The 14,066-nt window shown below is 49.7% G+C and overlaps 1 protein-coding gene across 1 annotated transcript; it reads left to right on the plus strand.

Annotated features, from left to right (window-relative positions):
* Positions 1-756: 756 nt before the first annotated feature.
* On the plus strand, positions 757-1,677 carry LOC113408062 (paraneoplastic antigen Ma1 homolog). Its single transcript, XM_026660123.1, has one exon. The coding sequence runs from the start codon at positions 757-759 to the stop codon at positions 1,675-1,677; it is 921 nt and encodes a 306-aa protein (XP_026515908.1).
* The last annotated feature ends 12,389 nt before the right edge of the window (positions 1,678-14,066 follow it).

A 14,066-nucleotide genomic window follows, 5' to 3' on the forward strand; every position in this document is an offset into this window, starting at 1 on the left:
GGCCGGAGGAGCGGGGGGGCGCAGCATGGCGGCCGGCAGCCATGGCCGGAGGAGCGAGGGGGGGACCACAGGGGTGCCATGGCAGGGCCGGAGGAGCCATGGGGGGGAGGGGCGGTGTGGCCGGAGGAGGAGCCAAGGGGGGCGTGGCCAGAGGAGGAGCCAAGGGGGGGTGCCTTTTTTATGTTTGCTCCCCCTCCTCTTAGAAGCTGGCTACGCCACTGGGTTTGTTGGGGGAAAGTTCACTGGCGCTGAAGATGACCAGGAGCACCCAAGACTCACCACTGGACTGGAACTTTGCTCAGGACTCCTGAACTCTGTGTGCAGACACATTGCTCAGTGTCTGCCCTTCCAGACTGTGCTACCACTCGGCCCGTGGGGCCTTGGTTTGGATGCAGCCCTGTTCTACTGCTCCCCCTATATTTCCCCTTGTTGTATTTCTCCTCTCATCCCTTTGTAAATAAATATTTCCCTTTCTTATACCCATGTACTTTTCCAGTGGGTGGGTGTGTTCACTCTGGAGGATTTGGAACAGGTGCCCCTGGGGTGGAAGGGATTTCTCCTGCTGCATTCCTGCGCGCGCCTTCTCTTGGCCAGAGCTGCCTCCAGAGCAGATTCCCTCTTGGCCACGTGGGCGCTAAAGTTACACTTGGTGGCCCGTACGGGGACTTTGCAGAACACCCACACACACCCATACGTTGCGCATCCTGGGCTCTCCTTCACAGAGCAAAGAAACTCCTGAGTGACTTTAAAAAAAAAATGGAGAGAGGATTACTAGAAGACCTGTGCCAAGGGGCACGAATCCCAGTAACCAAAGCTGTGCTGGTGGCGGGGTTCCCAGAAGAGATGGAACCAAATGAAATTGAGGAGAGCCTAGATGCAGCTGAAATACTGGGGAGGGTAAAGGTCCACACCCGTATTTACAACCGCAAAGTGAAGGGCATGGTAGCACTATGTACTCACTCCAAGGAAGCAGATCTTGATAAAGTGCCCAAAGAGGTGCAAGTAGAAGATATTCCCTGGACAATTCTGGGGGCAGAGCAGTCTCCTCCTAGTGTGCCCATGTCACTTGAGGTGGATTCTTTAGCGCAGAAATTGCAAGCTCTGATGGTGGATGAGAAGCGGACAAGAGAAGAATTAATTTTGGCATTAGAAGGGACTCCAACACCTGCAGCACCCAGCCTGGTGGGATGGGCCAAAGAGCTGGGAAACACTCTCAAAGATGCATTGAGGCCGGTATATGAAAGTGCTCCATACAAGCAGTTACGTTCATTCTCGGGGGTGTCACCAGTACCCCCAGGGGAGGAGGATTACGAGACCTGGAGGGATTTTACGGTGCCACTTGTCCAAGAGTGGGAATGCTCTGATGCTGAGAAGCAGAAACGTGTGCTTGAGAGTCTGAGGGGACCTGCCATGCGAATTATCCGAGCCCTGAAAGACTCCCAACCAGCTGCCACAGTGCAAGACTATTTAACCTCTCTTGAGAGTGTCTACGGTACTACTAATAGCAGTGAAGACCTGTATTATCGGTTCCGCCATACCTATCAGGAGCCCCAAGAACAATTGTCGGATTTCATCAGGAGACTAGAGGATTTGCTACAGCAGGTAGTGCAGAAGGAGGGCATCACCACCAAGGGCATTGATTTCACTAGGTTGGACCAAATCCTTCGGCGCCAGTGAACTTTCCCCCAACAAACCCCTCCAGTGCCCTCTTCTGCCGCTCTCTGCAAAGCCACACAGAGCGACCACCTCCCCACTTAACTAGCCAGCAGCCTCCCTCCTTATTCCCAATGCAGAGTCACAAGCCCCAGTACTCACAGCCCCATGCAGCTCTGGGCAGCCGTGATACTGGGTCCAGCTCCAGCCTGTCCTTCTCGGGCGATTCCTCCCTGCAGGGCCGGCTTTAGCAGGTGCGGGGCCCCACGCCGGGATGCGAATTGTCTCGCGCTCCCCCGCCCCAACTCTGCCCCGGCCCCGCCCCAACTCCGCCCCCTCCCTGCCCCATTGGATCCCTCCCCAAATCCCCACCCTGGCCCCGCCCCCAGCCCCGCCCCCTCCCTGCCCCATTGGATCCCTCCCCAAATCCCCGCCCTGGCCCCGCCTCTTCCCCAAGCACTCCGCATTCCTCCTCCTCACCCCTCCCTCCCAGGCTTGCGCTGATCAGCTGTATGGCAGCGCAAGCGCTGGAGGGAGGGGGGAGAAGCAGGACGCGGCTTTTTTTTTTTTTTTCCCGCTCCGCTGGCAGCCCCGGACGTTGCGGGGCCTCTTAGGCGCGGGGCCCCATTCCGGGGAATCGGCCGAATCGGCTTAAAGCCGGCCCTGCCTCCCTGGCACAGTGCTCCTCCTGGCTCCTGTCCTGGCGTGTCCCCGATTGGCCGCCCTGTCCCTCCCAGGCTTCAGGCAGGTTCTCTGCTGCTTCACTTTGCCAGGGCCTCTCTCCCCCTCTCAGCTTCAGAGTCACCCCCTGGAGTTTCCCTCCTTTTTTCTCACTCTCCCCCTCCCCCACCGGAAAAAGATTTAAAGGGGCCATGCTCTCTAAACCCCAAAGGGGTTACAGTAGCATAAAACAATTAAGCATGTTTCCATAAAGCCTTATGGGAGGTACCGTCACAGCCACCACCTGCTGTACCTGTTTTACATGGTCAATTACAGTTAAAATCCATTCTTGTGTTAAGCCGTGTCAGGTACTGGGGTAAGTAGATTTTCCCACCATTTCATGGGCCTTCCCATGAGAGCCTCATATGGAGAAAATCCTGTGCCCTTTGATTCTCAGACCCTTATTCTCATTAAGACAAAGGGCAGTAACTGACCAGTTTTTTCCTCCGATTTCCACTCCCTTTCTTAGCTCACTTTTAATGGTGCAGTTCATGAGTCCCATCTGCCCCGCAGCCTGTGGGTGATAAGCAATATGGAACAATTGTGTGATTCCAGCAAGGGCTGAGAGCTCTTCTAACAGATCTGACCGGAAAGCAGCTCCTTGGTCTGAGTCAATCACCTTTGGGACCCCCCCAGCAAGTGAATACCTCATTTACCAGTATTTCAGCAGTTACTCCGGCAGTTTGATACTTTGTGGGGAAAGCTTCCACCCACCTGCTGAAAGCATCCACTACCACCAACATGCATCATTTTTTTCTGTGATCTGGTGGTAGGGGTCCTGTGTAGTCAATTTGTATTCTTTCCCAAGGTCCCTTTGGGGCTTGTCTCATTAATTCTCCCCTTAGCACCTTGTGAGGTGGGTTGTGCCTGGCACAGTTCAAACAACATTCCAGATGTGATTTTAAATCAGCTGCTATTCCTGGCCACCAGCACAACCTTTTTAAAGTTCCCAGTGCCTTCTCAAACCCTGGGTGTCCCCCGGCCAAGCTCCCATGCACCCGGCTAAAGAAAGCCGTCCGGCTTCCCTGAGGGCACAGCATTACTGGTCCCTCAGCTGTTAAGACACACCAAATCCCTTCCATTAGTTCCACCTTTGAAACATGCCTGTCCCCAAGTTTCATGATGCCTTCCAGTCCTGGGTCAGATTTTTGCAACTCTTGAATTCGCCCTCCCCGATCTGCACCCACCCCATTTCTTGTTATCACTGCTACAGGCACACTCTCTTCTGGCTTCCAGGGCCATGGGGGTGCCTCTGTTGCAGCCCGTTTGGCCTCTGCATCAGCCAGATTATTCCCTTTGCTTAGGGGTCCTGTTTTCTTGTGTGCCTTTATCTTTACCACATTGATCCGTGTAAAACAGTGACTGAGCTCCTCCACTTGCTTCCACCAGTTAGCACGCTTGATTGTGGAGCCGTCTGTTGCCCTGAAAGGATTCTCCGCCCACCATCTCAGCATTAATGTGACCCCACAAAATACATAATCTGAATCTACCACCACCCAACATTCTGGCTCAAATTTGGGATCCACTTCATTTAAAGCTGTTAGCAAGGCTGCCAGTTCTGCCTCCTGAGCTAACCTTGCTTCTAGTGAGAAACCAATGGTGCTGACTGTCTCATTTCCTCTGATTCCCACAACAGGTAAGCCTGCAGTTTTCTGTGCCCCCTGATACGTGCAACTTCCATCTAAAAACCATACCAGTGTCCCCTCCTTTCCCTGATTGGGGTTAGCCACCCGAAACACCTGATGTTGGGATTTACCTGGGCTGGCTTCACATTGGTGTGGGGTGCCAGCCAGATGTAATCCGGCTACCCAGACTATGGATTCCTTTAACACTTCTGCTTTAGTGTTTTCTGCTTGTAGTGCCAGCAGGGCTGGTGCAACCTATTAGGCGACCTAGGCGGTCGCCTAGGGTGGTAGGATTTGGGGGGGCGGCATTTTCTTTGGCGGCGACCGCGGCGGCCGGATCTTTGGCCGCCCCGGTCGCCGCCGGCATTTAGGAGCTGGGGCAGAGGGGCGTGGGGAAGGCCGCCTGCAGCAAGTAAGGGGCAGGAGCGGCACGCAGGGGAACTCCCCGCCCCAGCTCACCTCTGCTCTGCCTCCTCCCCTGAGCACGCCGCCCCACTCTGCTTCTCTCCCTCCCAGGCTTGCGGCGCCAAACAGCTGATTGGCGCCGCAAGCCTGGGAGGTGGGAGAAGTGGAGCAGCGACGGTGTGCTCGGGGAGGAGGCGGAGCAGAGGTGAGCTGGGGTGGGGAGCTGCTGCACGGCTCCCTGGGCGGGGGCGGGGAGCTCCCATTGGGGAGCTGAATCAGGGCGGAGGGGGGTGGGGTGGGGAGCTGCCACGGGGGAGATGACTCAGGGTGGAGGGGGGTGGGGTGGGGAGCTGCCACAGGGCTCGGGGAGGGGGTAGAGCAGAGGTGAGCCTGTCTCATGTATCTGTGAAAAATTGCAGGGGAGTCCCGATATCCCTGGGGTAGGACTGTTCAGCAGAATTATCTGCCCTCCCATGTGAATGCAGTTTTATACTGGCACGAGGTAGCTAGTGGCAGAGACCAAAACCCATTAGCTATGTCCAAAACAGTGAAAATTCAGAATTGGGGTCCAATACGGGCTAGCGTTTCAAGGTACGCTGCCACTACTGAGGCTGGTGAATTGGCCAGAGCATTTAGTGCCCTGTAATCCACAGTGAGATGCCAGGTACCGTTTGGCTTTCTCACTGGCCACACAGCAACATTACAAGGGGATGCAACCGCTCTTATCAATCCCCTCTGTTCCAATTCCCCAATAGTTACCCCCACCTCTGCCAATGCCTCCCGAGGAATAGGATACTGTTTCTGTGGGGGAGGGTCCCCTCCCTCCAGCATGCTGCCCCTACCACAATCCAGGTTATCCTTAGCCCATACAGGAATGTGTTCCCACCCTGCCAGGGGTGGTGGGAGGGCATGTGCCGCTTTAATGGTCAGAGTGGCTATCCCCATAGGAATGGTATAGCCCTGTCAGTCCTTCTTCTGCCCCAGTAAACACACCCAATTGGCTAAACCCAGTACAAGTCCCAGTTTGTGTAAATCTCCTGCCCCCAACAGATTAAGCATATCATTACAACCCCACATAATCTCCCCTTCCCCCAGATTCCTTTGATCTGTCCCCACCTCAGGGTTAACTGTGTCTCCCCTCCCGTTGCCCCTAGAATTGTTACAGTTCCTTCTGAGGGCCTCCCCTGCCCTCATGTGGTTAAGCTCATGGCTGCTCCAGTGTCTATTAAAAAATCCCTCATGGCACTCCCTTTGATCGCTCCCTGGAGTGTGGGGTGACCAGATGCATCCCGTCCTAAACTGAGAACATGGACAGGACGCCTCCCAGGGCACCCCTAAATCATAGCACCCACCTCTGTCCCTCCCACTGGTTCACGGGGGAGCTGGGGGTCCTCGCACCGAACACATTCCTGTCTCCTAGCAAAATTGTATGCCTGGCATTTCAGGCAGTGCCATTCCCCTGGCCTCTGGGGCCACATTCCCCCTGATCTGGTAAGATCCTGGGTAGTCAGTTTAGCCTGCAGTCTCTGGATCTGTTGCTCTATAGCTGCCCGCTCATCCCTGACTACCCCCCCAAAGCCACGACCTCTTCCTCTACATCCTCCCCTTCGGGCTGACCCACCCCTTTCCACCTTGTACTGATCCCCTGGAGTAATAACATGGACTGGCTCTCCCCCCGATGCCTGTTCCAGAAACTGGGAGCAAGTTCAGGGTGCTGCAACCTTAAATGTCCCACGAACTGCGGATTACTCAGCTCCAACCATTTCTCCAGCAATTCCACACCCCTACCCTGCTCCACACCCCCACCAGGTCCTGGTGCCCCTCTCTGTAGTATCACCCATGGACCATCCAAGGGATTCACCCAGCACCATGCCCATGCCTGTATGTGATTAAGTGTATCCTGCCCTGTTTCCCCAGGGATTCGCTTTATCTTATTCATCCCCGCAGTACAAGAGTACACCCCAAACAACTGTTTTGCCACCTGTCTGGGGATTAGAAATGGGTGTGCCAGTCCTGCCACATCGATTCCCAAGGTGCCCAGTCCCAAAAGACTACACCATATGATCACCTGTTTTTCGCGAGTTAGACTCTCCATCTCCCTGCCCACCTCCACTAGCCACAGCACAAACTGATCCCAATCATCCCGGGGTACCTTTCCCAAATGGCCCACTACTGCCTCCCAGTCCTTCAGACTGGGTGGATTTCTGCCTGTTCTACTACTTGTGGGGCATGATAAAAATACACCTAAGTTCTTAAAGTATAGGCCTTTACAGGCAGGCCTGAATATCTATATCCTAACACTGCTTTGGATCGTTATCGAGCAGAACACGTCATCAGCATGGAAGCATGTCCTCTGGAACAGAGGTGGAAGTATGAAGAGACATACAAATATTTAGCATATTTGGCACGTAAATACCTTGCAACACTGGCAACAACAGTACCATGCGAACGTCTGTTCTCACTTTCAGGTGACATTGTAAATAAGAAGCGGGCAGCATTATCTCCCATAAATGTAAACAAACTTGTTTGTCTGAGCAATTGGCTTAATAAGAAGTAGGACTGAGTGGACTTGTAGACTCTAAAATTTTACATTGTTTTATTTTTAAGTGCAGTTATGTAAAAAGTAATAATAATTCTACATGTGTAAGTTGCACTTTCATGATAAAGAGATTGCACTACAGTACTTGTCTGAGGTGACTTGAAAAATAAAATTTCTTTTGTTTCTTTTTTACTGTGCAAACATTTGTAATAAAAATAATAATATAAACTGAGCACTGTACACTTTGTATTCCTTTCTGTCATTGAAATCTATATATATGTGAAAATGTAGAAAACATTCACAAATATTTTTAAAATAGTATTCTATTATTTACAGTGTGATTAAAACTGTGTTTGACAACACTAGTTTTTTTATACTTCAGGAGCACATCTGTGTTTGCTGTCTGGCGATGCACACTGTTACAGAACTGCCAGTAAGAGACAGGACTTTCCAGATGGACCAGAGGTCAAGTTTGCCACTCTCACCCCAGATAGGGTCTTGTTATCGGGGTGCAAGACCTGCAATCCCTGATTTGCTGGGAAGAGCTTTGCAGAGCTGCCATGCAGTGCAGCAAGCTAGAATTGCAACTGTAAAGGTTGAGGTAAAAGTGGAAGACGGTGTGATCCCCTGGGGCCACCACTACACCAAGAAGGGCTGTTTGCCCTCTTTCCACCAGGAAGGAGGAGACCAAGTCTACTACAGCTATGCCTCCCTGACCAGCCACATGCCTGAGGAATCGTGCCAGCCTGTTTAAGGTAATGCTCAGAGATGACATTACCCAGTTCCCTGAACTGCCAGTGAAGAGTTAACCTTTGTTCTTTCAAGTAACATTTTCTCTTTTCCTACTGTGTGGTTTGGCAGGGACGCTGTCAGCTGCAGTCAGGATTTTCTCCTCTAACACTTTTAAGATGTGGATGAGACTGTGTGTGTGAGAATGTCTATGCACAAATGTGTGTATGTTCACACATGTGGGCACACGTGTGTGTGCGCATGCGCATGTGTGAATTTATTTGGAAGAAATAGCACGTACATATCTAAATTAAAGTAAATCCTATTCTAGATCACTTGGCATTGCCCTGGGCTGTGAATGTGTACTCTGCCCCCAAAGGAAAAGGATGGGTTGTTAATCAGTCTCTATCAAAGTAGAGATAAATTAGCTGGGAAAAGAGTCAACTGTAGACATCCTTAGTAAACAGCAACCTCGAAGGAATCAAAGTACTGCTTCACAGGCTGAGAGGAAGACTACACCTCCTTAGGTTTCTGGGGACAGTATGTACAGATCATGTTTTGTATTAATGTCCTGATCTAAGTCTTGATTGTGTTCATCCAATGATCTGGTCAATCATGGATTTTATTCCACATTATTGCCAACTTATTGATTTATTAACTCAATTCCAATTGTAAGCTTGATTTGAAAATTGTGCTGTTCAACTCTTAGTTTAGTAAATGTTATAATAGTTCATAACAAGGGTCACGATGCTCTCCTGGAGGGCAAAGGTTATTTAGTAAGTATCGAAGAGCTACTCAATTCTGCCCCTACATTAATACCTACAGTATATCCCTCACCCCATTTTCATTGCAGCACACGGGGCCAGTTCAGAGCTAGATCTGATTTCCTAGACCAGGAGTAAAGGGAAGTAGGCGACAATACACATTTTCATAGGCTCCTAGATTCCAAGGCCAGAAGGAACCACTGTGATCGTCTAGTCTGATCTCCTGGATAGCACAGGCCAGAGACCTGCCCCCAGAATAATCTCTAGAGCACAGCTTTTAGAAAAACATCTGATCTAGAGTTAAAAATTGTCAGTGATGGAGAATCCACCACGACCTAAGTTCCCTTTAAGCTGCGTAGCCGCACAGCCACCCAGCAGGCTATCAAGTGCCGCGCACTTCAGGTGCCCCTCCCCCCACTGCTGTGCTACGCCTTTGAGCCCCTGCTCAGCTGCTCCCGGGAGCTGCCTGCTTGCTATGCAGAGTGGGGGGGAGGGAAGAGGGGCCCTGATGTCAGGGTGTCCGCCTTCCCCCTGCCCCTGTACCCCATCTCCGTAGAGGAGGGGAGGACACGACAGGGCTCAGGAGTGGGACGGAGGGAGCTTACTGGTGGCTGCTGCTGTGGCTGCTTTCAGTGCCGATCTACTTAAAAGGTCAACGTACTTAAAGGGGCAACGTGTGTGTCTCTCTCTCACACACACACTGTGTGTCACACATTCATACACTGTGTCTCACACACTCACACACTGTGTCTCTGTCTCTCTCTCTCTCACACACACACACACACACCGTGTCTCTGTCTCTCACACACACTCTATCTTTCACACTCACCTCCCAACACATACTTGTATTATTGTTGTTGTTATTTCTTCTTGATACTTTCTGCGATGCACATAAATTCTCTGTAATTTTATTCTTTCAAAGTGTTGTTATTTGAGATGTTTGACTGGTCTATGCATTTCATAATTTTTATTTCTCTCTTATGCTTAAATTTAATTATTTGAGTAGTGGGTTCTAAAATGCCTAACCTGTCCTGGCTGGAGTAATGGATGGAAAAAGTGAGAGGGAACATTGACCATGACCCTTGGTAGATTGTTCCAATGGTTAATTATTCTCACTGTTAAAAATGTACACCTTATTGCCTGTCTGAATTTGTCTAGTTTCAGCTTCTAGCCATTGGAGCGTGTTAGACCTTCCCCTGCTAGACTGAAAAGCCCAGTATCAAATAGTTACTTACAGACTGTGATCAAGTCACCCCTTAACCTTCTCTTTGTTAAACTAAATAGATTGAGCTGCGTGAGTCTATCACTATCAGGCAGCATTTCTAAACCTTTAATCATTCTTGTGGTTCTTCTCTGACCCCTCTCCAATTTATCAACATCCTTATGGAACTGAGGCACCAGAACAGGACCCAGATTTCCAGCAGTGGTCGCACTAGTGCCAAATAGAGGTAAAATAACCTCTTTACTCCCAAGCAATACACGGGAGGGGGGTGAAGTAATATTGGACCAACTTCTGTTGGTGAGAGAGACAAGCTTTCGACCTGACACAGAAGAAGAGCTGTATATAAGTTCGAAAGTTGGTCTCGCTCACCAACAGAAGTTGGTCCAATAGATGATATTACCTTACCCACCTTGTCTCTCTAATATCCTGGGACTAACATGGCTACAACACCACTCTTTACTCCTGCTCAAGATTTCCCTGTTCGTGCATCCCAGGATCACATTAGCTCTTTTGGCCACAGAGTCGCACTGGGAGTATATGTTCAGCTGCTTATGCACCACGACTCCCAAATCTTTATCAGAGTCACTTTACCTGCTCTGAGCATTAGTATGAGGTATTCTCTGAATGACTGTGGTAATTATGGCCCTGCTGCAAAATAGTCACACATTGAGCTTCAGGCATTTATGGCACCACTGAAGTGATTATAATTACTGATTATGCTCGGAAGAATTAGATTTTGATTAGTAAATGTCGGTAAACATTGATTTCACTGTACATGCAAAAACCCACAAAAAATATTTCTATCGATAATAGTGACCATTTATAGATAGGCAAAGTAAGAAAAATGTTGCTTGAGAACTCATTTGAGGTTCATTTAAGGATATTTACTTTGTATATTTTGACAATTTGTGTTTTCATGGTTATAAACCATTAACTTTTTGAATCTCAGCATCGACTATCATTAAATAGTTATTCGCTGACCCCCATTGTCTCACTGCTCCCATTGTCTGACCTCCCATTGTCTGACTGCCCCATCATTTCCCACAACTGTGAACATTTATATCAATAAAAATAAACATCAATATTATCTGTCAAAATCATTTAACAAAAAAATTCTGCCAAGCCTGTTCATGAGAGAGACAAGCTGGGTGAGGGTTAAGCGTTCATTGGGCCAAGAGCTGTTGGTGGAAGGGACAAGCTTTAGAGCTCCACAGAGCCCTTCCAACCTTGTCTCTCTCACCTTGCCTAGGGAGGTTGTGGAATCTCCATCATTGGAGATTTTTAAGAGCAAGTTAGACAAACACCTGTCAGGGATGGTCTAGATAATACTTAGTCCTGCCATGAGTGCAGGGGACTGGACTAGATCACCTCTCGACGTCCCTTCCAGTCCTACAATTCTATGATTCTATATCCTGAGACCAACACGGCCACAACAACTCTGCAAACAATACTATATAGCAAGAGCCTGCCAAGACGTCCAGACCATACTTTTCACTGTTCCCTTGTGCTCCTCTGGCCGTTTGTTGTATAAGCTCTTCATGGCAGGGACAATCTTTTTGTTCTGTGTTTGTGCTACACAATGGGACACTGATCCCTTGGTGCTAGCACAATACAAATAATAGATTACCGCAATCAGCTTGGAACAATTTCTATACCTGACAGGCCCCAATCTGCCCACGTCTATGGGCACTCCACTCTCAATGGCAATATCCACACATTGTATAATCTGGTGACGCTAGGTGTCTGAGCCTGAATGGGTCATGTGACCACAGGAGGTACTACATATTTCTTCTTATTGTTATTGTCCCTTTGGCTTGAGCAGTTAGCCAAAATTCAGGGCTTTGCCCCATATCCACAGGGGTCTTGATGGCTCAGTCTCTTCAGGAGGACCCCTATTCTCGAGGCCCTAGGCTTAGCTTTTTACAAGAGCGAGCTTCATAACTCCAAGACTGGGCCTGCGAGGTACAGCATCCTTCAGTGTGGCTCCCCAGTGAGTCCAGATGAGTTCAGGTTCCTGTCGGAGACTTTCCCCCTGCGGTGAGCGACGTAGCTAGTAAGCATCTGCAGCAACGAAGCAGCTGTTCTAAACAAAAGCCAGCATTTATTAGTCACCTGGAGTACAGCTCTGAGAGTCCTTAGGTCAGTGTGAAAAGCTGGGCTGGAGGCCTGTCTACACTACAGAACTCTTCTGTCCGCAGAGCTGTGTCTACACCAGGGTGGGCTTTTCACACCCCTGACTGACCTAGCTATACCCTGGTGTGCCATCAGGCCTGAACAGATGTGCACAGAAAAATGTTGAAAAACTACATGTGAGAACAAAAAAACTATTCCCTTGTATTTTAATTCATGTCGGCGATGGATTGCCTTCTGTACTTTTGCTCTTCAGAACAAGGGCCCTTTCAAATATTACGCATCCAACACATTCCATTCCCAAAGTCAGGTTAAGATAGCAAATCTGAGTCCTGCGGAGTGGGAGCTGGGGAGGGGAAAAAAGGAGGGGAAGCTGCCTTCTGATTGGCTGTCTGCTTCATTGTCTTGCCTTCTCCAGGGGCAGAAAGAACCCATCAGAGCTCAATTTCCCTCTCCTTCCCCCTCCCCTCCTGTGAGCAATGGGTCAGCTCCTCTGTCCCTCTCCCTCTCTACTGCAGCTGCCGGCCAGGGGTAGGGGAACGGGGACCCCACTGTAGCCCCCCAGGGTTGGAAGGGGGAGGAAGAACTCCAAGAAGCAGAGGTGAGGCAGAGGGGCTGGACTGGGGAGTGTGGACAGGGCAGAATTGGGGTGAGGTGAAGCTGGACTGGTGGAGAATAAGGACAAAAGTGATGGGGGATGCGGGGTGCAGAACTGATTTGGAGACTAGGGGCACAAGATTGATTTGGAGGTTAGGGGGCACAATTTATTGCTGGGCAGGGGACAGGCAGATGTGCGGGTGAGAACTCCTGCAGCAGGGGCCAAAATCCTTATACCCAATACATTTAGGAGCATGAGCAGCACTAACACATTCTCTCTCTCTCTGGGGAAGGGCACGGGCAGTTCAGCACTTATAGACAGACTGAGAAAACAATATAATCTCTTTGTAAATAATGACATTTGGGGGTGGGGCAATCTCCTGATTTGCTGGGGTGTGTCATTTATTTTTTGGTCTCTTGAGGTTGTCAATACTCTGAGTGGGACTTAATTAGATTGCATTTAAAAACAGCTGACAAAGTTACACACCATTGGAAAGTCTATTTTGGGACTGAGAAGAAACAATTACTTATTAATTAATGAGATAACTGGCTCTGTGGATATGGGGAAAGTGGTGGACGTGATTTACCTTGACTTTAGCAAAGCTTTTGATACGGTCTCCCACAGTTTTAGATAGAAACCTGGATAGATTGTCGGGCTCAACAGGTAGTGATCAATGGCTCGATGCCTAGTTGGCAGCCGGTATGAAGCAGAGTGCCCCTGTTTTATTCAACATCTTCATTAATGATCTGGATGATGGGATGAATTGCACCCTCAACAAGTTCGTGGCTGACACTAAGCTAGGAGCAGAGGTGGATACGCTGGAGGGTAGGGATAGGGTGTAGAGTGATCTAGACAAACTGGAGGATTGGGCCAAAATAAATCTGACGAGGGTCAACAAGGACAAGTGCAGAGTCCTGCACTTAGGATGTAAGAATCCCATGCACCGCTACAGGCTGGGGACCGACTGGCTAATTGGCAGGTCTGAAGAAAAGGACCTGGGGATTACACTGGACGAGAAGCTGGATATGAGTCAACAGTGTGCCTTTGTTGTGAAGAAGGCTAACAGCATATTGGGCTACATTAGTAGGAGCATTGCTGGCAGATCGAGGGAAGTGATTATTCCCCTCTATTCAGCACTGGTGAGGCCACACCTGGAGTATTGTGTCCAGTTTTGGGCCCCCCGCTACAGAAAGGATGTGGACAAATTGGAGAGAGTCCAGCAGAGGGCAGTGAAAATGATATGGGGACTGGGGCACATGACTTATGAGGAGAGGCCGAGGGAACTGGGCTTGTTTAGTCTGCAGAAGAGAAGAGTGAGGGGGGATTTGATAGCAGCCTTCAACTACCTGAAGGGGGGTTCCAAAGAGGATGGAGCTCGGTTGTTTCAGTGGTAGCAGATGACAGAACAAGGAGCAATGGTCTCAAGTTGTAGTGGGGGAGGTCTAGGTTAGATATTAGGAAACACTATTTCACTAGGAGGGTGGTGAAGCACTGGAATGGGTTACCTAGGGAGGTGGTGGAATCTCCATCCTTAGAGGTTTTTAAGGTCAGGCTTGACAAAGCCCTGGCTGGGATGATTTAGTTGGGGACTGGTCCTGCTTTGAGCAGGGGGTTGGACTAGATGACCTCCTGAGGTCTCTTCCAACCCTAATCTTCTATGATTCTATGATTAATTGCTTAT

The sequence above is a fragment of the Terrapene carolina genome, unplaced genomic scaffold (genome assembly GCF_002925995.2).
Source record: "Terrapene carolina triunguis isolate 2854851 unplaced genomic scaffold, T_m_triunguis-2.0 Scaffold714, whole genome shotgun sequence".
NCBI classification, from domain to species: Eukaryota; Metazoa; Chordata; order Testudines; family Emydidae; genus Terrapene; species Terrapene triunguis.